The following is a 24,203-nucleotide window of genomic DNA, read 5'->3' as shown; positions in this document are numbered from 1 at the left end:
ATTAAACAATAAAATTTAAATGGCCGTTATTCTTTTTATTATTTTTCTTATTCTTAAAGGTAGATACGTTTCTTAATTTTAGGACACTTGAACTTGTAAAAGACCATCTTTTTGAAAAATAGTTTACTTTTTGGGTGAAACTATAGTAAATCATAGTTAGCACATTGACTCATACAAAGGATAGTTGAAAGGTGTAGAATGAAAATTGTTTAATATAACATACCCAAAGCACCTCCCCCAAAAGATAGATTAAATGAACTTGCATACTTGTTAGATCTAAGATTCGCAATTTTAGTTTTGTTTTTGCACGTCTTATTGTCTAGGAGAAGAATGAATTTGCATAAAAACCTATAGTATTTTCACTGAAGTATTATTTTTTCCTAGCTTAAAGCAATAAATGTAGATCTTCAGAGTGATGCTGCTCTGCAGGTGGACATTTCTGATGCTCTGAGTGAGAGAGACAAAGTAAAATTCACTGTTCACACAAAGGTAAACGGGATTTTTTTACTTATGTTATTTTAATTATTGTGCTGTTACATATGTAATAGTACACTGACTAGAATTTTGGTTTTTAGCATAATTAGAAATTGTATTTTAGTTTATATATAATTCACTGCTGCTTATTTTTCACTAAAGACTAAGTTTAGAAAATAAGGTATAAAATGTTCATAGAAGCTTATATAGTCTTATCTTAATTTTTATTTGAGAGAATCTCTGTGTTTGCAGAGCTCATTGCCAAATTTTAAACAGAACGAGTTTTCTGTTGTCCGACAACATGAAGAATTTATCTGGCTTCACGATTCCTTCATTGAAAATGAAGACTATGCAGGTTACATTGTAAGTATTGAGGTTCCATTTTAATCCTATTTTCTAGGAGCTTTTTGGATACTTTATTATGTGTGGAAATCTTATTCAACACTTCCAGTGAACTGATGTAATTTTTTAAAAAATTGACTGAAACATAATTGACTGCCACCTTTTATCCCAAGTTGTCTTGTTTGGGAGTGTGGCGATATCGATATGTAACGCTCCCTCACATAAACTTAAATTCTTACTGTTTATTAGAATTGAAATGAGCTTGTTGTCCTGGGGAGTAATAACTAAGGAGGTGTTACAGACCATATTGGTCTTGAACCATTAGGTAGACAGATGTTTAGAGTTGGAGGGCTGCTGAGAGATTATCTAATGTGAATATGCACCTGGTGTTGTGCCTCAGCTGTTGACCACACAGATTTCTGGAACTGTTTCATTTGATTTCCTTGAAGTCATCCTGACCTGACTCCATCTTTATCCTGTGGCCCTTACTCTCAGTCATTTGCATTTTTTTTTTCTTTCTACAACTCCAGTTTGGTGCACAAGAGGCAGTGCTTTTGTTGTTGTTAATTGCCAGTTTTTATAAAGAAAACAACTGAGGAACAGCCCAGTGGAAGAGATGCATAGGATGAGATATTGGGGTGAGGGGTTGGCACAGACCTCTCATGCCCTTGCCAGGATGTACCACCTTCCAATTTCCCAGCATGTCAGTGTGTTTACTAGCCTGGAAGCTCTCCTGTTTCCACCCTTTTCCCCCTCACCTCCTTGTGTGATGTTATTTTCTTACTACTTTTTTCTCTCATAGACGAAACCGTCCTCAAAGATCAAGACCATGCCTTATTTATGTGCTGGTCGTTCAGCATCACGCCTGGCACACAGTAGATGTCGTGTGTGGGCAGCAATGAACATGTGCCAGTCTGTACCTGGTGCTCCCTTCCGTGTTGCTTTCCTTGATATAGTCCTTTTCTGCTGGTCGTTGCTGTTTTCACTTCCCCCTACTCACCTTTCCTTCTGCTAACTTGCTATCTTTGCTTTCCATCATTTCCCCTTCACAGTTCTTACTTGCAGGCTCTTCCTCTAAGATAGATTTTTTTTTTCTTATATATCATTCCCTTGAGTGATACATCTCTTTTAGACCTTGTATTTTTATTTAAGGTAAGTGCTTACTTTCCCCCTCACAGTGGGAGACTAGGGGGAGGTTAGTCATTCGTCTGTGCCTTATTCTCTTGTAGTTGAGTCAGTGCTTTCTGCCTCTGGTACACTCCAATCATACCATGTACATACTTCGGAAAGATATCATGCATATTTGCAACACATTTAATTAGTGTGTACTTAGAGCTTATGTGCATATACATTTGAGAGCTCTAGGTTGTCACATAGGAGCCTACAGACTAAAGAGTGGGTTCAGTTCAGTTCAGTCGCTCAGTCATGTCCAACTCTTTGTGACCCCATGAACCGCAGCACACCAGGCCTCCCTGTCCATCACCAACTTCTGGAGTTTACCCAAACTCATGTCCATTGAGTCAGTGATGCCATCCAACCATTTCATCCTCTGTCGTCCCCTTCTCCTCCTGCCCCCAATCCCTCCCAGCATCAGGGTCTTTTCCAGTGAGTCAACTCTTCACATGAGGTGGCCAAAGTATTGGAGTTTCAGCTTCAGCATCAGTCCTTCAATGAACACCCAGGACTGATCTCCTTTAGGATGGACTGGTTGGATCTCCTTGCAGTCCAAGGGACTCTCAAGAGTCTTCTGCAACACCACAGTTCAAAAGCATCAATTCTTCAGCGCTCAGCTTTCTCTATAGTCCAACTCTCACATCCATACATGACTACTGGAAAAACCATAGCCTTGACTAGACGGACCTTTGTTGACAAAGTAATGTCTCTGCTTTTTAATATGCTGTCTAGGTTGGTCATAACTTTCCTTCCAAGGAGTAAGCGTCTTTTAATTTCATGGCTGCAATCACCATCTGCAGTGATTTTGGAGCCCAGAAAAATAAAGTCAGCCACTGTTTACACTGTTTCCCCATCTGTTTGCAATGAAGTGATGGGACCAGATGCCATGATCTTAGTTTTCTGAAAGTTGAACTTTAATCCAACTTTTTCACTCTCCTCTTTCAGTTTCATCAAGAGGCTTACTAGTTCTTCACTTTCTACCATAAGGTATCATCTGCATACCTGAGGTTATTGACATTTCTCCCGGCAGTCTTGATTCCGGCTTGTGCTTCTTCCAGCCCAGCGTTTCTCTTGATGTACTCTGCATATAAGTTAAATGAGCAGGGTGACAATATACAGCCTTGACGTATCCTCTTCCTCAAGTTTGGGTGCTGCTGATCTGATACCAGAATATAGTGCTACGCTCTGTTTCTTCCTTGGTGTTAAGGACCTTACGAATCTTCATTTCTAGATTTAATCAACTTCTTTCACCTTAATTAGGGTATTCCTCATTCATTCAGGATGTCTTTAGCTCTCTCAGATAGCAGTCTTTTTTTTTTTGAGAGGGAAATAAAGTTTATTAGAGTGGGAGACACTGTTAGAACAGCAGGCCGACTCAAGTGAGAACCGACGAGACAAGTCTTTTGTGGTGGCAATAGTGCAAATACTGAGAGAAATAAAAATCTTTAAAAACTAGTGGTTTAGGGGACTTCCCTGATGGTCCAGTGGTTAAGACTCTTGTGCTTTCACTGCAGGAGGCGTGGGATCTATCCCTTTTTGGGAACTAAGATCCTCCTGCTGCATGGCACAGTCAAAACAAAACTAGTGATTTTATTCTGTGACAGATCCCTCCAGCACCACCAAGACCTGATTTTGATGCCTCAAGGGAGAAACTGCAGAAACTTGGAGAAGGAGAAGGGTCTATGACAAAGGAGGAATTCACGAAGATGAAACAGGAATTGGAAGCGTATGTGACTTTTGTTGTTATTTGTGCTTGTTTTTATGCCCTTTTTTGTTTGGTTGGTTTTTGTTTTTGTTTCTCTGCTCTCTGATATCCCATCCTTTCAATCATTTCACCACAGTGACCCTTTCTGGAAGATGCAGGAAGCCATACAACCAATGTTAACTATCATGATCAGAGCCTACAGGAAAATTATAGAATAATTGTCTGCATTGTAAAATTCTTTAAATTGCTGTTTTCAATAAACTCTGAAGATTGAAAACAAAAGATCCACAAGTTCATAAAAGATTGTAGAAAGGGAAATAATGATTTTTTAAAACACACATGTAGATCCTTTTATTTTTATTTATAAGGCCTTAGTCATTACCCACCTGGTTCTCTTGTTTGGACAAGTGCATTCTACCAAGATTTCTGTCTCTCATATAAGTATGCACTAAGCAACTCTGGATATTTTCTTCTTTCTTTTTCAAAAAGTGTGTGTGTGTGTGTGTGTGTGTATGTGTGTGTGCACAAATGTGTGTGTAATTTTCCCCCTCCTCATTTGTGTGCCTATGGCTTCTGCCTGAAGGGAAAAGAATAGGAGCAAAGCAATGAGAGAATATAGTTTTTTAGTGTTTTTTATTAAATGATTATTAGACATACATTGACATACTAGACATACACTGAATTCTTGAAAAAATTCTATTTCATTTTTAGTGTATTCGCTGAAAATACAGTTTTTCCCCTTCTCTTAAACATTTGAAATAATTTTGGATTGCTGCATATTATTTTTCTGTATTTTGAGAGTTAAACAAGGAAATCGCTTTCCTTGCGTTACCATCACCTCCATCACTTTTTCTGATCATTTCTCCTGTTTGTGCATTTCCTTTTTTCCTCTTCCACTGAATTTCAGTTTTTAAGCATATATTTATGCTGCTACTAGACTCTTCTTCAGAATGTTAAACTCTTGAGAAGTTAACAAAGTAGGTCTTCCTTGTTAAATTGTAAGGTGACAGATATTTTAAGAATTCTGTCAATACTGAGTGCAAGCAGTAGCCTGATAGTGGACAGGTACAGCTTCTAGAGTTTATAAGCCTGAAAGCTGGAAATGGGCAGCGCACATTAATATTGAATCTGTGGTTTTCCAGTGGCCCTGATCATGATTCTTTTGTGGTCTGGTTAGGGGTTGGATAACAGAGAACCTTGGGTTTATTCTACTGCTACCTCCATCCTCTGCATCCTTCTTTTTTGTCTTCACTGAATGACTACCCTCACAGAGATCAAACTTCTCCCAACATTGGTCCTGCTGGTTTGCTGGTATGTAAAACTTAACCTCCTTGCACGTAATTGAAGCAAGAATATTGGGCCTTTTCCTTGAGTGTCTTTTTTCCAAACTGACATGTATTACTATATGATCGCTGTGATTCACTGATGATATTAAAATGTTTTAAACACAGTTCTTCAGTGTAATGGAAAACACTAGCCTCTCCATGGTGTGTTTCTTTCTTGTGTGATTGGGTCTTTACATGAAAATAGTTATTTAAGTTGAAAATATGCTTACTGAGGTTTGTGTTATTTATTTGTATGAAGGTGTTGAAAAGCAGTAATTATCTAGAAATTGAATCATTAAAATTGTATGCTATAATTTGTAGTATACTTTCTCTGAAGCTGAAAACAAAAAGCCCTATAGTTACCTTTAACGTCAACTTGCATAGGAAGAAAGGTTCATAAAACCTAAAAATATTAACATTTATATATAATAAATACTATTAACTAGCATGAAGTCTTTTCAGAGCTGGGTTTTATTATTTTGTTAACAGTTCAACTAAAAACCTTTGTTTACATGGAATATATCTTTGTGCCTCTAGTTTTGCATTTAGAATAATTCCCAGTATTTGCTTAAAAAACTTGCGGGTGTTTTTCTGCAATGTTTTACCTTTAATTTTGTGTATTATTTCTAGTGAGTATTTGGCAATATTCAAGAAGACGGTTGCAATGCATGAAGTGTTTCTGTGTCGTGTGGCTGCACATCCCATTTTGAGGAAAGATTTAAATTTCCATGTCTTCCTGGAATATAATCAAGATGTGAGTATTGAATTGATCAAAGCAGTGATCAAGGTTTATTTTTAAAGAGTCATTGGAAGGAAAAGGGAATTGTTAGAAAAGGCTTAAGGCCTTATAAATATGTTTTATAAAATGTTCTGATTTTTCAAGGCAGTTTAATATGACTCTTTTTTAATGATGATCCAGTATTTCAGTAGAACCTGAGTGGATTAATTTTTTAAATGATGCTAAACTATGTTACTGATATTGATTTTGATCCTGAATTGTGAACTTCTTTAGAAATAGAATTATTAAATCGGTTAATGTTTCTTAAATTTGAGTTTGGAGGCTTCTGAAGCCTTATGCAGAATGCCAGAGAAGTTCTTGAGCTAAAGAATTCCCAGTTACTTTTGGGTTGATCATTGACTCTTGATCTGTTTAGCCTGCCTCCTTCAGCGCTGGTTGCTGCTGATTTTCCTCCCTCCCTCCCTCCCTCCCTGCCTCAAGAGGTTTCTTCATTCGTGGTCCTGGAAAAAATCTCTATAGTGGATGAATGATACAGATCTTGGAGTCTCTATTTGAATGCCAAGATTAACTCATGCTTTTAGCAGAAGACAGATGTTTCCTAACCTTCATTCATTTCTTCCTATGGCATCAGTGACCACACTCAGGACCTCCTCTCACCCCCAGGTTCTTAAACCCTGATGTGATGGGCTCCAGACATAGCCTTGCCCTCACAACTTCCTTTTCCCCTGTTCCCACTGCAGTTCTTTGACTCAGTGCTGCACCCAGGCCCTTGACTTCTCCTGCACTTTGACCCTGTCAATAGCCCTTTTGTTTTTCTTTCTTTCTTATCTTGCCTAGAATGCCTGTTTTATCACTAATAGCAGTGTTATGACTTTAGACAGATCTCTGTCATTTTCCATTAAAGCTAATTTCAATAATTCTTCTTGCTCAAATAATGACCTTGTTCACTGGGAGTGGACCCAGTCAGAAAGCAAATGCCCGAACCTCCTGTATCCTCCCATAGCCTTCAACCACCTTGGCAGCCACACTCCTTTAATAGCTTTCTTTTCTTTTTTCTTTTTTACTTCCTCCTTTCCAATCTGGATGCTTTTTAAATTTTGCTTGCCTCACTGCCCTGGCTGGAACCTCCAGTACGGTGTTAAATGGAAATGATAAGAGCAGACATCCGTGTTCTGTCCCTGATCTTTAGGGGAAAAGCACTTACTCCTTCACTATCAAGTGTGATGTTAAGTGTGGGTTTTTACCTAGATACCCTTTGTCAGCTTAAAGAAGTTCTGTTCCTAGTTTGTTGAGTGTTTTTATCATGAAAAAGTACATCTGTTGAGATGATCATGTTTTTTATTCTGTTAATGTGGTGAAATACATCATGCTTTTCCATTTTGACTGAGATACCTTTCTAGCTATGCTGACTCCCATGTTCTTGTGGATCTATGGGAATCCGTCTTGATGTGTTCACCTCTTAACTCTGTTGCTGCTTCCCAGTCTGCTTCATGGGGTTTTCCCTCTATATATCCATTCATTTAAATCTGATTCTTCAAGGTTCCTCACTGAGTTCTCTACAAGTCTATATAAGATTTCTAATTCTGTAAATTCTCTCTAATACCTGCTTCTGTGGCTCCATCAATTCTGATATGCTATTAACTTAGAAATCTATGGGAATTCCTTGGTGGTCCAGTGGTTAGGACTCTGTGCTTCCACTGCTGGGAGCACGGATTTGATCCCTGGTCACGGAACTAAGATCCCAGAAGCTGCATGGGACAGCACCGCCTGGCCGCTCCCCTCGCCCCAACTGTATCACTCCTGAGTCCCAGCACTATTCATTAAATAGCCTCTTGAAAAACCTCCATTTAGGTGTCCCTTGGCCTTTTACCCTCAGCTGAACCTTTCTTTTAAATCCATGCCTCCTTTTGTACTCTCTGTCTTATCTCAAAGAAGGCATCAATTAATCCCAGTCCCTTCCACCATGAAAATTACTCAGGACTCCTTTTGTCTATTCCTATCAGGAGTCACCAGATTCTCTCTGTCTCATTTTGGTGTTCATACTTCCTTCCATCACTAGACCAAAAGACTAGTCCAGACTTTCATAATCTTCGCCTGGGTTATTGGGTTATTGACCCTGACTGGTCAGTCAGCCTCCAGTCTTAACCTTTCTCAACCCCTCAGTCGTATTGAGTTCCTTGGATGCTTCGCTAATATCCCATCAGTAGCTTTAACACTATACTTCTCATACTGTGTGTAATTATATGTTTGCTTCTCTCTGTCCTCCTCTGTACCATAAGTTACTTTAAGAGTAGGGACCACCTCTTTATCATCTTAATATTTGTAACACCCAGCACAGTGCGTGGTTATAATATACATTCATTATGGTTTGTTATTAAATGAGTGAATTAGTGAAATAATTAATATAAAAAATAAGGTTAAAAAAAAGCTGGAGTGCTTTGAGAGGCCTAAGATAGAGCAGTGAATTCTAACTGGGAATTTGAAAGGGTTTCATGAAGAGATGCCTTTTATTTTGAATGTTAAAGTCTGAATAGGGTTTTTGGTGGGAGAGGAGATACCATTTCAAATACAGAGGAACCTAAGAGTTCAGAGCCTCTTTCGACAACAGTGTGGAGCATAAGGTTCTTTGGGGTTGGCGGGAGGTGGAAAGGTAACCTGAACCAAGTTTTTTCAGTGTTGAGTACCTTGCTAAGGGGATTGGTGTTCAGTCTCTGAACATTATGAAACTCTGTGAACTTACTTAAGTATGGAAGAGATGCTCAAAGTGTGATTTTGGAAAGAAAAAGAACAAAGTTGTAGATTGTGTCAAGACTTTTAATGAAAGGTATGGGGTTTTCATACCTTCATACCTTCACAGTCAGTCTCTCCCGTCAGGAAGCTTCCATAAGCCTCTTATCCTTATCCATCAGAGGGCAGACAGAATGAAAACCACAATCACAGAAAACTAATCAAACTGATCACATGGACCACAGCCTTGTTTAACTCAGTGAAACTTTGAGGCATGCTGTGTAGGGCCACCCAAGATGGACGGGTCATAGTGGAGAGTTCTGACAAAACTGCAGACTACTTCAGTATTCTTGCCTTGAGAACCCCATGAACAGTATGATAAGGCAGAAAGATGTGACACTGAAAGATGAACTCCCCAGGTCAGTACATGCCCAATATGCTATTGGAGAAGAGTGGAGAAATAACCAGAAAGAACGAAGAGACGGAGCCAAAGTGAAAACAGTGCCCAGTTGTGGATGTAACTGGTGATGGAAGTAAAGTCCAGTGCTGTAAAGAACAATAAAAGAACGATATTGCATAGGAACCTGAAATGATAGATCCATGAATCTATTGGAAGTGGTCAAACAAGAGATGGCAAGAGTGAACATTGACATTTTAGGAATCAGTGAACTAAAATGGACTGGAATGGGAAAATTTAACTCAGATGACTGTTACATCTACTACTGTGGGCAAGAATCCTTTGGAAGACCTGGAATAGCCCTCGTAGTCAACAAGAGTCTGAAATGCAGTACTTGGGTGTAATCTCAAAAAATGACAGAATGATCTCTGTTCGTTTCCAAGGCAAACCATTCAATATCACAGCAATCCCAAGTCTTTGCCCCAACCACTAATGCCAGAGAAGCTGAAGTTAAACAGTTCTATGAAGACCTACAAGGTCTTCTAGAACTAACACCCAAAAAAGATGTTCTTTTCGTCATAGGGGATTGGAATGCAAAAGTAGGAAGTCAAGAGATACCTGGAGTAAGAGGCAAGTTTGGCCTTGGAGTACAAAATGAAGCAAGGCAAAGGCTAACAGAATTTTGCCAAGAGAACGCACTGGTCATAGCAAACACCCTCTTCCAACAACACTAGAGATAACTCTACACATGGACATCACCAGATGGTCAATACTGAAATCAGATTGATAATGTTCTTTGCAGCTGAAGATGGTGAAGCTCTATACAGTCCACAAAAACAAGACCAGGAGCTGACTGTGGCTCAGATCATGAACTCCTTATTGCCAGATTCAGACTTAAATTGAATAAAGTAGGGAATACCACTAGATCATTCGGGTGTGACCTAAATCAAACCCCTTAATTATACAGTGGAAGTGACAAATAGATTCAAGGGATTAGATCTGATAGAGTGCCTGAAGAACTGTTGCTGGAGGTTCATGACATTGTACAAGAGGCAATGATCAAGACCATCCCCAAGAAAGAGAAATGCAAAAAGGGAAAATGGTTGTCTCAGGAGGCCTTACAAATAGCTGAGAAAAGAAGAGAAGCGAAAGGCAAAGGAGAAAAGAAAAGATATACCCATTTGAATGCAGAGTTCCAAAGAATAGCAAGGAGAGATAAGAAAGCCTTCCTCAGTGATCAGTGCAAGGAAATAGAGGAAAACAATAGAATTGGAAAGACTAGATATCTCTTCAAGAAGATCAGAGATACCAAGGGAATATTTCATGCAAAGTTGGGCACAACGAAGGACAGAAATGCTATGAACCTAACAGAAGCAGAAGCTATTAAGAAGAAATGGCAAGAATACACAGAAGAACTATACAAAAAAGATGTTCATGACCCAGATAACCATGATGGTGTGATCCCTCACCTAGAGCCAGACATGCTGGAGTCCAGTCAAGTGGGCCTTAAGAAACATCATTACGAACAAAGCTAGTGGAGGTGATGGAATTCCAGTTAAGCTGTTTCATATTCTAAAAGATGGCTCTGTGAAGGTGCTGCATTCAATATGCCAGCAAATTTGGAAAACTCAGCAGTGGCCACAGGACTGGAAAAGGTCAGTTCTTGTTCCAATCCCAAAGAAAGGCAATGCCAGAGAATTTTTAAACTACCGCACAATTGCACTCACCTCACACACTAGCAAAGTAATGATCAAAATCATCCAAGCCAGGCTTTAACAGTATGTGAACCGTGAACTTCCCGATGTTCAAGCTGGATTTAGAAAAGGCAGAGAAACCAGAGATCAAATTGCCAACATCCATTGGATGATCAAAAAGCAGGAGGGTTCCAGAAAAGCATCTACTTCTGCTTTATTGACTATGCCAAAGCCCTTGACTGTATGCATCACAACAAACTGGAAAATTCTTAAAGAGATGGGAATACCAGACCACCTGACCTGCTTCCTGAGAAATCTGTATGTAGGTCAAGAAGCAACAGTTAAAATCGGACATGGAACAATGGACTGGTTCCAACATGGGAAAGGAGTACATCTAGGCTGTATATTGTCACCCTGCTTATTTAACTTATATGCAGAAAGCAAAGAACTAAAGAGCCTCGTGATGAAAGCGAAAGAGGAAAGTGAAAAAGCTGGCTTAAATCTCAACATTCAGAAAACGAAGATCATGGCATCTGGTCCCATCACTTCATTACAAATAGATGGGGAAACAATGGAAACAGTGAGAGACTATTTTCTTGGGCGTCAAAATCACTGCCGTTGATGATTGCAGCCATGAAATTAAAAGACGCTTGCTCCTTGGAAGAAAAGCTATGATAAACGTAGATGGCACATTAAAAAGCAGAGACATTACTTTGCCAACAAAGGTCCGTCTAGTCAAAGCTATGGTTTTTCCAGTAGTCATATATGGATATGAGAGTTGCACTATAAAGAATGCTGAGCACCAAAGAATTGATGCTTTTGAACTGTGGTGTTGGAGAAGACTCTTGAGAGTCCCTTGGACTGCAAGGAGATCCAGACAGTCTATCCTGAAGCTAATCAGTCCTGAATATTCATTGGAATGACTGATGCTGAAGCTGAAATTCCAGTACTTTGGCCACCTGATGCGTAGAACTGACTCATTTGAAAAGACCCTGATGCTGGGAAGGATTGAAGGCAGGAGGAGAAAAGGACAGAGGATGAAATGGTTGGATGGCATCACTGACTTGTTGGTCTTGAGTTTGAACAAGCTCTGGGAGTTGGTGAGGGACAGGGAAGCTTAGCATGCCGCAGTCCATGGAGTTGAAAAGAATTGGACATGACTGAGCTACTGAACTGATGGCGTTTTAGGGAACAGATGAGAATTTGAGAGACTGTATAGATGGGAAAACCATGAATAGGGAACCAAGAAGAGGGAAAACTTGGAGATCAGATTAGAATAGATACTGTTAAAAATATTCTAATGTGCGGTTAGCAGAATATATATGTAAAGAATATGATGGAGGCAATTGGAAACAGAATCTAAGATTCAGGAAAGAGCCAAGGCATAGTGATAGAGATCTGTGAGTCACTTACTTAATGGTGAGTATTGAAGCCATGGCAGCAGAAAAGGACATTAGATGAGATCTTCCTTCATGGGGCCCTGATGCAATAAGTGGTAAAGTCAGAGTTGACTGCTTCTCAGTTTTGCCTTTAGATATACACTGTTCATACCATTCAGAGTCATCTTTTGTGTCCTTTGTCTCATGAGTTGTTGACCCCAAAATAGGTCAGGAGATGAGATTTGGAGTTCAGAGTGAAAAATTTGCAAAATATATTTTCAGAGTTTCTGTAGAATCATATGATGGTATATTGTACTCCAATAAATTTTACATGTTCAGAGAAACTCCTGATTGAATTTTTAGTTGACTTTATATGATGTAGTAGTGTTTGACAAAGTATGATGAAAGGGCTCCTTAGAGCAGAATTATCAACTGTACTTATACAATTTGGGGGGCTTCCCTGGTGGCTCAGCGGTAGAGACTTCCTGCAGTGTGGGAGACCCTGGATTGGGAAGATCCCCTGGAGAAGGGAATGACAATCCACTCCAGTATCCTTGCCTGGAAAATTCCATGGACGGAGGAGCCTGGCAGGCTAAAGTCCATGGGGTCATAAAGTATCAGACACGACTGAGTGACTAACACTTACTTTCACTTTTGAGCCTTGGTCAGCTGAACCTGAATCTTCGTGGGTGAAGCCAGACTCCTTTAAGTTCCCAGAATTTGAAAATTACTGATCATACATAATGAAATTGCCATCTTATTAAGTTAAAAACTGGAGTCCTTTTGGGATTGATGCTTTTGATGACAGAGAATAAAGGAGGTATTAACTTCTCATTTGTAATCTTAAAAGAAATACTAACTTAAATTTACCTTTGTTTCAGTTGAGTGTGCGAGGAAAAAATAAAAAAGAGAAACTTGAAGATTTCTTTAAAAACATGGTTAAATCAGCAGATGGAGTAATTGTTTCTGGAGTAAAGGTAAGACACTATTTGGTTAACAGAGGTACTGCTTTGAGAATTTACTTCTTTTATGAGGGAGATACTTTGAGATTTTCCGATGTGTAGGCAGTTATATTAGAATGAAAGAGAAGTTTGAATAGTAGACTTCTTAGGCCTGGGAGACGGGGTTGCTTGCCCTGAGTTCCCCTCTTCAGAGAGCTCCTTTCTCTAAGGGGTGATAGGTCTGAAGCCCCAAGGGGGTTTGCCAACCCAGAGCCCACACCCCTGTCCTCCAAACCAGACCTTTCTCCTTACCTAGAACCCCACATTTTCTTGCCCAAATTCCGAGCCTGCCTTCAGGTCCTGCCTGCACTTCTCCTTGAATTCATCTGCTGGTGAGTAGACAGTGCCTCTGGTGGTCTGTCCTCCACAGGTAGTCAGGGAGAAGAGGGCCAGCAAGGGAAGGAGAGCGGTGTGCAGGGTGGAGTGGCTGTCCGGCCACACGCACGTGAGGTCCCTCTGGGTGCCTTACAGAGTCACAGGATGGGGCGCCGAGGGGCTGCCTCAGTTTGTACACTTAGCCTTGGCTTTACAAATGTTAGGGGCCGACTTGGGTTCAGATCTGAAGTTAGAAGAGCTCAGTTGAAGTTTTGGTTTTGTCTCATAATAGCTACGTGACCTTGAGAAAAGTCACTTTTCTTTCTCTAAATCTCAGGTTTCCCATTTTGAAAATGTGGTTAGTAATGCTACCTGGCTACAGGATTGTTAGAGAGACTGAGTTAGATTTAGAAAGAATGAGATGATAGGTATGCATATACTTACAATTACCTAGATAACACTTAGATTTTTCTTAATGATGGTCTGAAAATGGTACAAGAATTGATTTTTCTGAAAACTGTTACCATTAAAATATTGAAAAAATGTTTATTGCAAAATGTATTTTCAAAGTTTATATAGAATCATATGATGGTATATTGTACTCCAATAATAATATTATTAAGCAAATAATAGCACAATAAATAATGCTTTATCATCATTGCCTGTTTTTATAAATATATCTACACTAAAACTTGTGTGTAAAGTACTGTTTGATTTATACTTTGATTTTGTGGAGACAGGGCAGTTGATATGTTGACAGTGCCTGTCCTGTGACTACTTTAGTAAAGAGTTGACATGGGAATTCCCTGGCAGTCTGGTGGTTAGGACTCGGTGCTTTCACTGCCAAGGGCAGTGGGTTCAATCCCTGGTTAAGAAACTAATATCAAAAAAAAAAAAAAAAGAAACTAAGATCCCACAAATCATGCAGTGAGACCAAAAAAAGATTCAGGCTGTTTTGTTTTGTTTTGTTTTCAGATTATTTCCATTTTGATGCTGCTTATGTTGAACTTTTTGATTAACATTAAGTATAAACCACTATATTCTTTATGAGTTTGATAATTTTATTAACGTAATAGCTGACTTTTTTTTGAACATTTGCAGTGTGGTGTTTGGTAGCTCACATTTCATTAATCTTCACTACAACTCTGCAAGTTAGTTTTATCTCTGTTTTTCCAATAGATCTCGCGTGTACTAGTTAAGAAAACTAGTACACATGAATTAACAGATTTTAAGTCACATTTTGTCACACTAACTTTCGCTACTATTTTCTGTTAATGTGGGTCTCAAGTTACATCATTTCAGCTGGTAGTTTTTCAGTAAACAATTGCTATTTTAGAAGGGAGAAAAGTAGTTCATTGTTTTTAGTTTTAATGGATATCTAGCTTTGTTGCAAAAAAGATTGAAAGCAGTGTTTAACACGAAAATTGCTCCCAGATAGCTAATTTGACCAACTTCCTGAAAGCAATCAGAGAGGGCCAATGGATGAGGCTTGGCAGCATTCAGGAATGGTCCATAAAATGCGTAACAGACCAAGAAAAGCAGATTCCTACTTGTCTGCCAGGCTTTTTTTTCCTTTTTTTTCTCAAAAGCAGTTGATTGCTCCCACTGCAGGAAATAAGTGTGTTGGAGAAGCAGGATTGTAGTGGAAGAGTACAAGCTGGAATAGGTTCGAGTACAACATGGGAGCTTGGACCATCTGGGACCATGAGCCTTCTGCTGTAGAAGACTTCTTACTTGATAGAGAGATGTTTCTGAAGTTTGAACTTGTTTTGAACTTGTTGATGAAATCAATATAATGTCTGATTATTAGCGGATGGCTATGCTGTTAAATGATGATCTTTTATGACTATAAGGGTAGCAAAGTGATTTATATGTTAGATTAAAGCAAATAAGTGAAAAAAGCTCATATTTTCTTTTGATCCCATAGGATGTAGATGATTTCTTTGAGCATGAACGAACATTCCTTTTAGAATATCATAACCGAGTTAAGGATGCATCTGCTAAATCTGATAGGATGACAAGATCCCACAAAAGTAAGGTTTTTCTTTGTGGCTCAAGTTTACATTGTTTAATAGAATAATTATAAAGTTGTTATGTTATTTACAGTTTGTAAAAGTCTTGATATAGGGCAGTGATTTTCAAACTATGGTCTATGAAGCTTTGATCTCAAGGCTCTTTTAAGCAAGTCTGTGAGATCAAAACTATTTTCATAATAATACTAGGATGATTTTTTTGTCCTTTTCACCATGTTGACATTTACACCAATGATGCAAAAGCCGTGGTGGATAAATTGCTGGTGTCTCAGGACAACTTTCACTTTCTCTAGGATAAATCAAAGCAGTGGCACCAAACTGTACTAATACTAATAGTCTTTGTACTCTTTCCCACACTGCATTCAAAATTTTTAAAATTCAATTAAGAATGTCCTTGATGAAGCAGTGAAATTTATTACTTGTTGAAAGTCTCCTCCCTTGAGTATACTGTTTAATATTCTGAATGATGGATTGGGAGGTATGCATAAAGCAGTTTGCATATGGATGTATGATGGTTCTTTCTAGAAAAGCAACTGAGTTGCAACTGAACTGTCTGCTTTTTTTCAATACCATTTTTACTTGAAAGAACAACTGACAGACAAGCTGCTCTTTTGCAGACTTGTGTTTTGGTAGACATTTTATCAAAAATTAATTAAATGAGCCTCACACTTCATGAAAAACTACTGGCAGTGTATGTTGACAATGATAAAAATCAAGCTTTCCAGCAATTATTAGAATCTTGGAAAACTTGTATCAATCACCATGAGTTTGCTTTTCAGTAATTAAAGATTTGTCTGAGGAAATTGATGGTGATAGTAATTACTGAGTGTGATACTTTTTATATACTGAAGTGCATCTGCATTTGGAAGATCTGTGTGATTCATTGAACCAGTATTTTCTAAATGATCAAAGTCATGTTAAGTACACCATAGACTAATGGTTTTTTTTAACAGCTGTATTGAAGTGTAATTGCTATCAATAAGCTGCAATGTTCAAAGTTTACAATTGGATAAGTTTTGACACGTGTATGACATCATCACTAGAGACAGCATAATGAACATGTCCATCACCACACACAGTCTCCTTGTGGCCCTTTGTAATCCCTCCATCCTGTCCCTGTCCCCAGGCCACTGCTGATATTGCTTTCTGTCTCTATAGATTAATTTGCATTTTCTAGAGTTGTATATAAATGAAATCCTACAATATGTACTTTTTATGATCTGGCTTTGAAATTCAACAAAATTAGTTTGAGTTTCATCCATGTTGTTGGATGCATCAGTAGTTGATTCTGTTTTATTGCTCAGTGGTGTTCCACTGTATAGATATACCACAGTTGTCTATTCAGCAGTTGGTGGACAATTGGATTGTTGCTAGCTTTCACCCGTTCAAAATAAAATGTGTAAGTCTTTGTATGAACATATGCTTTCATTTCTCTTGGGTAGTACCTAGAAGTAGAATGACTGCGTCAAATGTAAGTGTATAATTAACTTTTTTAAAAAAAATTGCCAAACATTTTTCCAAAATGATTATAAATTCTGCATTCCTACCCGCTGTGCACAAGAATTCCAGCTGCTTCATATCCTCACCAACAAAGTCATTCTTAAATTTTATCCATTCTGCTAGGCCAGTGTGGTTTTAGTTTCAGTGATTGATGATATTGAACTTCTTTTCTTGTGTAAGTTTTTTCAACTTTATTCTTCTTTATCAAAGTTGCTTTGGCACCTCTAGGTTTTTTATTTTTTCAGATGGATTTTAGAATTAGCTCATCACTTTCTACAAAAATGCCCGCTGGGATTTTTTATTGGAATTGTGTAGAATATAGATCAATTTGGGGAGGATTAAGATCTCTTTTCCTTGCCCATTATACTGTAGCTTTACCCTCTAGTACCATGTTGGTAAAAGTGATGAGGGCAAGCAGTTTGACCTTATTCCTTATCTTATGGGGAAAGCATCCATCTTAATTGTGATGTTAGATATAGGTTTTTCCTAGATGTCTTTTAGCAGGTTTAAGTCAGGAATGAACGTTGGATTTTGTCAGATACTCTTTTTGCAACAATTAAGATAACCATATGGTTTTTATTTTTTTAGTCTGTTAATATGGTTAATCATGTTGATTGATTTTCAGTTACTAAACCAATCTTATATTCTTGGGATAAATATCACATATCATTGGAGTTTAATGTGATAGAGTACAGACTTCATTGATAGGACTTTAGGTTCCCCAGTGTGACTCATCCTTAAAGAAACTACTGCTTGTTGAGTAGAGTATCCACAGTTCTCTGAAAATATTAGTAAAATGCCTCCTGCTTTTCCAATGACATACCTGTTTGAAGCTAGATTTTTTTTCCCCCCACATACTTGAGCAAAAATCTTGTATCACAGTACAGTGAATGCAGAAGCAGATAAGAGAATGGAGCTATTGACTATTAATGCAGACCCACAAAAGAGATTTGCAAAAATCCAAGTGTCATGCTAATTGATTTTAAATATTTTTCATTTAAATATCATGTTAACACATAATGGTTTTAATACTGTTACTTTAAAATAGTAAATATTAACACTGTACTTTCAGGGATCGTTTCTATTGTTTGTTACTCTAGAAGTTTCTCTGAACACGTAGAGCACCGGAAACCACAAGGAGACACAGTTCACACAACATTCTCTCCTCAGCGTGAAGCCAGCTCGTGGCGATGGCTTCTGCAGTTGCTATTTGCTGTTGATGATTGTTCTCCTCCTCCTTTGGGAGAGAATGCTGTCTGAGTGGTTTCCTTAAGAACAAAAAAAAGTAATACGTAATTTTTTTTGTTTTACTTTTAAAAAAATAACCCTCTGTACTGTACAGTGCTATAGACCCAGAAGTCTCTCTGAATATTCTTTGCTCTTGAATGTCTCCTTGGTCTTTTTCCAGGCCCTTCTCTTTATCTAGAATGCTTTTTCCTCCACTTTGCCTAGGAAAGATTTCCTCACCCTGCAACTCCAACTGCTGCTGTAGTGTCTGCAAAGCCTTCCCTGACATCCTCAGCTGGAATATGTGTTTCCCCTGCTCCTTAAGTAGTTTATGGCTACTTCCCGTTCCATATTCATCATAATGTATTATAGTTTGTGTCGTATCTTTCTCTAGATTTCGATATCTCATATTACATACACATTTTTTGGCAGGTATGTATTCAGTAACTATTTTTTAATCCATGAATAAATATATTAAATCCTTAAAACTTTTTCCATAGGTGCTGCAGATGATTACAATAGAATTGGTTCTTCATTATATGCTTTAGGAACTCAGGATTCTACAGATATATGCAAGTAAGGATTCTGATTTAAAACATTAAATAAAACAAAATTTTTGTTGGCAGCTCAGGCACACACACTTCTGCTGACCCAGCAAGCGTTTTGGAATATTTTTGTCAAAACACATTGACGGTATAGAGCTTCTTTATAAACTTAGGTTGGTGTTATTTTTCTCTTCCTTTTCTCTCTTACTTTTTTAAATCCAAGAAATAAAAATCAACCTTAGTATATATAATTTTTAACATTTACAATGTTTTAGTTGATGAAAATTTGCCAATTTGTGAGAAAGAAACAGAATTTATATTAAAATGTTCTTAGATTTTGATAAAGTTTATTTTAAATAAGAAATGCTATTTTAGAATTAGAATATGTATATTAACATATATTGTGTTGGAGGCCAAGTTTTAATCTTTGGCTACCTGGTGCAAAGAACTGACTCACTGGAAAAGACTCTGATACCGGGAAGGATTGAAAGCAGAAAGAGAAGGAGACGACAGAGGATGAGATGGTTGGATGGTGTCATCAACTCACTGGACATGAGTTTGAGCAAGCTCCAGGAGTTGGTTGTGGACAGGGAAGCCTGGTGTGCTGCAGTCCTTGAGGTCACAGTCAGACAGGACTAAGCAACTGAACTGAACTGAACTGAAGTTTTAATCTAGCCATAAATCTTAGTTGCTGGTGTAATGTTGTTTAAACTTAACTCTCCATTGAAAATAGCTCAGACATACTTTTAAAATTATAAGAGGAAAGACTGTGTTCATAGTCCTGCCCTTCTCTAAACCACGTCCTTGAACTCTTCTCTCATATATCCTGTCTCAGTAGACATGTCAGATCAAATTTTTCAGCAAAGCAGGATACCATAGCCTACTAATTAACTAATTAACATGCTACCTTCCCAAAGAGTTAGTTCTTAAGTCTTTGATAAGGAAAAAAAGGCACCTTACCATATGTTATCTTACATAAATCTGTCAAAGCAAGTTCTTTTTAATAAAGTGAAGTTCATAAAATTCAGCTCTCAATAGTATATGCTCTAATCCAAATATAATGTTGTCTGTCATATTTTACAGAATGCCCTTTAATAGTTTGGCATTGGGATATTTTTTTAGTTGGCATCAGCATTTGAAAGATGGACTTTATTCTAGTTAAAAGCAACAGTGGGGACTTCTTGGTGACCTGGCGGTTAGGGTCCGGGCTTTCACTGAGGTGGCCCCGGTTCAGTCCTTGGTCAGGAACATCCTTGCAAGCTGCAAGTGTAGCCCCCCTACCCACCCCCCAAAAAAGTGAAAGTGAGTTCTGAAATAGAAGTTGGCTATTCTATTGTTTCCCAAAACAAAGCCACTCTACTTGAAAATATTTAAAATGTAGTTCTTTGGATGTGATTGTTCTGTACTTCTGTAGTAATTTAAAGGTATATACCTTATTTAATATTATGCGGCATATTACTAAAGGATATCAAGACAAAAGTTTTCCTTTTTTAAACCTTTATTTAATATATTTATTTGGCTGCACTGGGTCTTAGTTGTGTCATGTGGGATCTAGTTCCCTGATCAGGGATTGAACCTAGGCCCTTGCATTGGAAGCATGAAGTCTTAACCACTGGACCACCAGGGAATTCCCGAGACAAAGTTTTTAATGTATGGCTTAGACTGTTACCTTGAAATGGGAGGATTTTCTATAACAGTACATCAAGGGGAATCTGTTATATGGGTGCTTGTACAAAGAAAGATTTTTGTTGAACTAGATGAAGTCTGCAGTGAAAAAAATCATTAAATATTATTGTAATGAGATAAGAATGTTCATTATTAATATGGTTTGGAGTATGTTCTTTGAACATTTGCAATAGAAAATTATTTCAAAGATAGCTTATGATGAAATATTTTTCCCTTTCAGGTTTTTTCTTAAAGTTTCAGAACTGTTTGATAAGACAAGAGTAAGTACTATTAATTAACCTTTGGGAGTATAAATGTCTACAATAGTGTTTAACTTGTTGGACTGTTTTTAACTTTATTGAGGAAAATGAATTATACTTTAGAAGAATGAAGAGGCAGATTCAGATTAGAAAATAATGAGTTTTTCAGGAAATTCATTATTTGTTGTGGTGTAAAAGTTCAAATTCTTGATCAGAAAATGTGTTCAGTAGGAAACTGGGTTTATTTTTATGAAAAAATCATTTTTTCTTGGGGGTTTTGTAAGCTAGAAGAAAACCTTGGATTCACTATAACTTTACCAAGATTATTGTTTTTGATCCCCCATGACATACTGAGTTAAAAGTGAGTTGTATTAGTATAAAGCAAATATATAACTACATGAAGTTTTCATTCATTGTAATAATAATTTAATACTGATACAGTCTTGGTTTTCAGGGGTTGTGTTTTATTTATAATCATTATGATCATTAAATAACAAATTGATAGAATAGTGAAAATGTTTACTAAATGTTTGATAGTACTTAGCTAATTAAGCAGAGAAGGCAATGGCACCCCACTCCAGTACTCTTACCTGAGAAATCCCATGGACAGAGGAGCCTGGTAGGCTACAGTCCACAGGGTCGTGAAGAGTCGGACACGACTGAGCGACTTCACTTTCACTTTTCACTTTCATGCTTTGGAGAAATGGCAGCCCACTCCAGTATTCTTGCCGAGAGAATCCGAGGGACAGAGGAGCTTGGTGGGCTGCCGTCTATGGGGTTGCACAGAGTCAGACACAACTGACTTGACTTAGCAGCAGCAGCTAATTAAGATTGGTGGTGGCTAGTCCATTGTAGAAGTCTGGTTTCATCATGATCTTGTCAATTGAGCTATGTGTAGTGAAGACAAGTAGAAATAATATTCTCTGCCAACGGAACAAGTTCTTAAATACATAAATGTTATACGGGGGTCCATATAGTCCATTATTCTGCCTTTGATATTTGTACCAGTGAGCATTTTCTGGAAAGATACAGTAGTTTTCTTGAATCTATGCATTTACATCAGAAGAATAGGGATCTATCACAAAATAGCCTTATGTGCCAGTTCTTTCAAAAGCAGATGTAAAGATGGGATTAGATGCACAAGAGATTTATTGTGAAAAGCAAAAAGGAAGGAACAGGAGTAGACAGGAGGAGCCTTCAGATGACAGTGCCGGTCTGCACCGTGCAAGGAGAGGGAGAGGAGAGAGGACTGTCTAGGCAGGGTTTCAGACTTCAGCATAGTTCTAAAAAAGCTTCATCCAGGTCACAGGGGAGCCCCTAAGCCAGAGCTGCCCGTTAGAGGAGTTCTGTGTCAGGCAAAAATGGGCTGGGTGGGAAGGATCGAACATAACTTTGGTACGAACATGATTCCAGATTCAGAGATACTGCAGTTGGGGCTATTAGCCAGCCAGCTATGCTCCTTGCAGCAAGCATTTCTCTTGACCGAGGTCCGGGTGGCACATTTTGATAACCCCCAAATTCTTATTTCCATTAGCATGTGCATGGTGTTCTGGTTACTATGGCTGTTGTTACACATCATCCTAAAATCAGTAGCTTTAAACAGCAACCATTTGGTTAAGCCAGTGAACTCTGGTTCAGGAAATCAGAAAGGGTGCAGCAGAGGTGGTTGCCTCTGCTCCGTGATGTACCTCCACAGGAAGGTTATGAAGGCCAGGGCCTGGAATCATCTGAAGGCTCTATCATTCCTGTGTCCGAGAGTTGATACTGGCTAGCAGCTGGAACTTCTGCTAGGGCTGTTGGCTATAACACCTACATGTGGCTTTCCCATGGAGCTGCTTAGGCTTCTTCACAGCATGGTAAAGAGGTTCCAAAAGTGAGCATCCCAAATGATGGGAAGAGGAAGCTGGGGCTTGGAAACTGGTGTGGCATCATTCCTGTATTGGCCAAGCAGTCTTAGAACCCAGATTCAAAGAAAGAGGACACACACCATACTTCTTAATGGCAGGAGAGGAGCCCCATTTAAAAGCACCCAATATTAACTAGCATATCAGGAAGTTAAGTTTGTTTCTCCAGAAAGTTTTTTCTAACTTTCTTTTTAAAGTATACTGTACAAGTAGAAAAAAGCACATAACAGAAACGTACAGCTCAGTGAAATGTTATTATTTCACACACCCATGTAATGAATACCCAGATCAAGAAATGGAGCATTACAGCAATTCAGGTGCCCGAGTCCCCCTTCAGCTGCCTCCTGAGTCACCAACTCCTGCAAGACTAACCACTGTCCTAGCTTCTAACAGCAAAAATTAGTTTTATTTTCATATCTTATATAAATACATATGCAGTATATATTCTTCTTTGTCTGGTTTCTTTTAATTATTGTTATATACATGGGATTCATTGGTGTTGCATGTAGGTATAGTTCCTACATTCTTATTGCTGTATTGTTTTCCATTGCAAGAAAACACCTAACCTTATTATTTGTTTTACTGGTGGGCATTTGGATAGTTGCCAGTTTGAGGTACTTTACACTTAGTACTGTTAAGACCATTTTTTATTTATCTTCAGCTGAACATGAGTATACATTTCTGTTGGATGTATGTAACTTGGAGAATTGATGGTTCATAGGATACCCATGTGAAAAACTTTTGTAGGTGAACTGTTTCCCAAAGTGATTGTGCCAGCTTACATTCCCACCAGAATGAATGTGAGCATTGGGCTGCTGCATAGGGTTGTAATATTTGGTGTCTTTTTTTACTTTAGCTGTTCTGGTGAATGTATAGAACTTTTTTTTTTAAACAACAATTTCTGACTTACATTGCAAGAATAGTACAAAGAATTCCTGTACATGTGTCACCCAAATTTCCTTTCCTTTTGTTGTTGTTCAGTCACCAAGTCTTGTCCAACTCCGCGACCCCATGAACCTGCAGCAAGCCAGGCTTCCCTATCCATCACCATCTCCTGGAGTTTGCTCAAACTCCTGTCCATTGAGTTGGTGATGCCATCCAACCATCTCATCCTCTGTCGCCCCCTTCTCTTGCCATCAGTCTTTCCCAGCATCAGGATCTTTTCCAATGAGTCAGCTCTTCGCATCAGGTGGCCAAAGTATTGGAGCTTTAGCTGCAGCACCAGTCCTTCCAATAAATATTCAGGATTGATTTCTTTAGGATTGACTGGTTTGATCTTGCACTTCAAGGGACTCTCAAGAGTCTTCTCCAGCACCATAGTTCCAAAGCGTCAATTCTTCAGTTCTCAGCCTTCTTTATAGTCCAGCTCTCACATCCATACATGACTACTGGAAAAACCATAGCTTTGACTAAACGGACCTTTGTTGGCAAAGCGATGTCTCTGCTTTTTAATACACTGTCTCGTTTTGTCATAGCTATTCTTCTAAGGAGCAAGCGTCTTTTAATTTTGTGGCTGCATTCACTGTCTGCGGTGATTTTGGAGCCCAAGAAAACTAAATCTGACACTGTTTCCACTTTTTCCCCATCTATTTGCCATGAAGTGATGGGGCCAGATGCCACGATCTTTGTTTTTTGAATGTTGAGTTTTAAGCCAGCTTTTTCACTCTCCCCTTTCACCCTCATCAAGAGGCTCTTTAGTTCTTCTTCACTTTCTGCCATTAAAGTGATATCATCTGCATATCTGAGGTGGTTGCTATTTCTCCCAGCAGTCTTGATTCCAGCTTGTGATTCATCCAGC

The 24,203-nt window shown here is 38.4% G+C and overlaps 1 protein-coding gene and 2 non-coding genes across 3 annotated transcripts in view; 2 read left to right on the top strand and 1 right to left on the bottom strand.

Moving 5' to 3' along the window:
* SNX6 (sorting nexin 6) overlaps positions 1 to 24,203 on the top strand; it is a 47,331-nt gene that overhangs the window by 10,809 nt on the left and 12,319 nt on the right. The window contains exons 3-10 of the mRNA XM_065906138.1: positions 385 to 489; positions 727 to 837; positions 3,594 to 3,715; positions 5,650 to 5,773; positions 12,837 to 12,932; positions 15,199 to 15,304; positions 18,532 to 18,607; positions 20,483 to 20,522. Of these exons, the coding sequence (XP_065762210.1) occupies positions 385 to 489; positions 727 to 837; positions 3,594 to 3,715; positions 5,650 to 5,773; positions 12,837 to 12,932; positions 15,199 to 15,304; positions 18,532 to 18,607; positions 20,483 to 20,522 (780 nt within the window). The remainder of the gene's footprint in view (positions 1 to 384; positions 490 to 726; positions 838 to 3,593; positions 3,716 to 5,649; positions 5,774 to 12,836; positions 12,933 to 15,198; positions 15,305 to 18,531; positions 18,608 to 20,482; positions 20,523 to 24,203) is intronic.
* Positions 17,861 to 18,069, top strand: LOC136147716 (small nucleolar RNA U3). The gene has a single exon (XR_010659368.1). It is a non-coding gene; the product is annotated as a small nucleolar RNA U3 (small nucleolar RNA).
* TRNAW-CCA (transfer RNA tryptophan (anticodon CCA)) lies at positions 20,132 to 20,203 on the bottom strand. Its single transcript has one exon. It is a non-coding gene; the product is annotated as a tRNA-Trp (tRNA).

Source organism: Muntiacus reevesi, chromosome 15 (assembly GCF_963930625.1).
Source record: "Muntiacus reevesi chromosome 15, mMunRee1.1, whole genome shotgun sequence".
NCBI lineage: Eukaryota > Metazoa > Chordata > Mammalia > Artiodactyla > Cervidae > Muntiacus > Muntiacus reevesi.
Note: the sequence above shows the minus strand (reverse complement) of the source record. Positions and strands in the feature narration are given on the sequence as shown.